The 739-nt window shown below is 48.2% G+C and overlaps 1 protein-coding gene across 1 annotated transcript; it reads right to left on the bottom strand.

The window, feature by feature from the left end:
* Positions 1–9: 9 nt before the first annotated feature.
* LOC109508989 (2-oxoglutarate dehydrogenase, mitochondrial-like) lies at positions 10–693 on the bottom strand (the record flags this gene model as incomplete). Its single annotated transcript, XM_019858932.1, has 2 exons — positions 10–466; positions 539–693. Coding segments are annotated over 2 exons (279 nt in total), but the record flags the coding sequence as incomplete, so codon positions are not given.
* Positions 694–739: the final 46 nt, after the last annotated feature.

The following is a 739-nucleotide window of genomic DNA, read 5'->3' as shown; positions in this document are numbered from 1 at the left end:
AAAAAAAAAAGAAAAAAAAAGACCTAATAGTCCAAGAATGAGCAGAACGTCACGACAGCACTTCCAAACGTGGGGAAAATGAACCAATTCAAAATCCAAACACATCAACTGTCAAACCACTTCCTGGAACTGATTGCGTCGGGGTTCCGAGAAGCGACTGCGTATATGATCAATTGAAATTTATCATCAAAACGATTCTAAACCTCAAATAGAAAAAATATGTTCCAAGACTGTCATCATTAACAAAAAATAATAATAAAAAACTTCCACTTCTACAGTGAAGAGTGTCAGGTCCATTTTCAACACTTAATAATAAAATTAAACGCGCACCTTCCGTCCAGTTCAAGCTTTCCTCTCCTGGAAGGCGCTCAGGTCAAAAGCCGCGTCCATGAACTTTTTCAGCTCGTTCAGGTGGGTCGACTTGTTCCCCGTCGCGGGCGCGGCGGCGGGGTCCCGCCCGGCATACCTTTCGGGGAAACGACAAACGAGGCGTGACTCTCCCACCCTCTCGCGTTCAACCGAATCGGCGCCTTCTCACCAGACGGGCCTCTTGCTGGCCACCACGGTGAGTAAGCGAGGCCGGACGTAGTTGTAGTAGCCCGTGTTTTTGTGCTCCTCCTGACACCAGACCAGCTCGGCGCTCTCGTGTTTCTCCACCTCCGCTCGGACCAGGTCGAAGGGGAATGGAGAGATCTGGAAAAGAAGAAACTGCATCAACCCGCCAGTATTCTGAAAAAAT

This window comes from Hippocampus comes, unplaced genomic scaffold, assembly GCF_001891065.2.
Source record: "Hippocampus comes isolate QL1 unplaced genomic scaffold, H_comes_QL1_v1.1 C16717700, whole genome shotgun sequence".
Taxonomy (NCBI): domain Eukaryota; kingdom Metazoa; phylum Chordata; class Actinopteri; order Syngnathiformes; family Syngnathidae; genus Hippocampus; species Hippocampus comes.
Note: the sequence above shows the minus strand (reverse complement) of the source record. Positions and strands in the feature narration are given on the sequence as shown.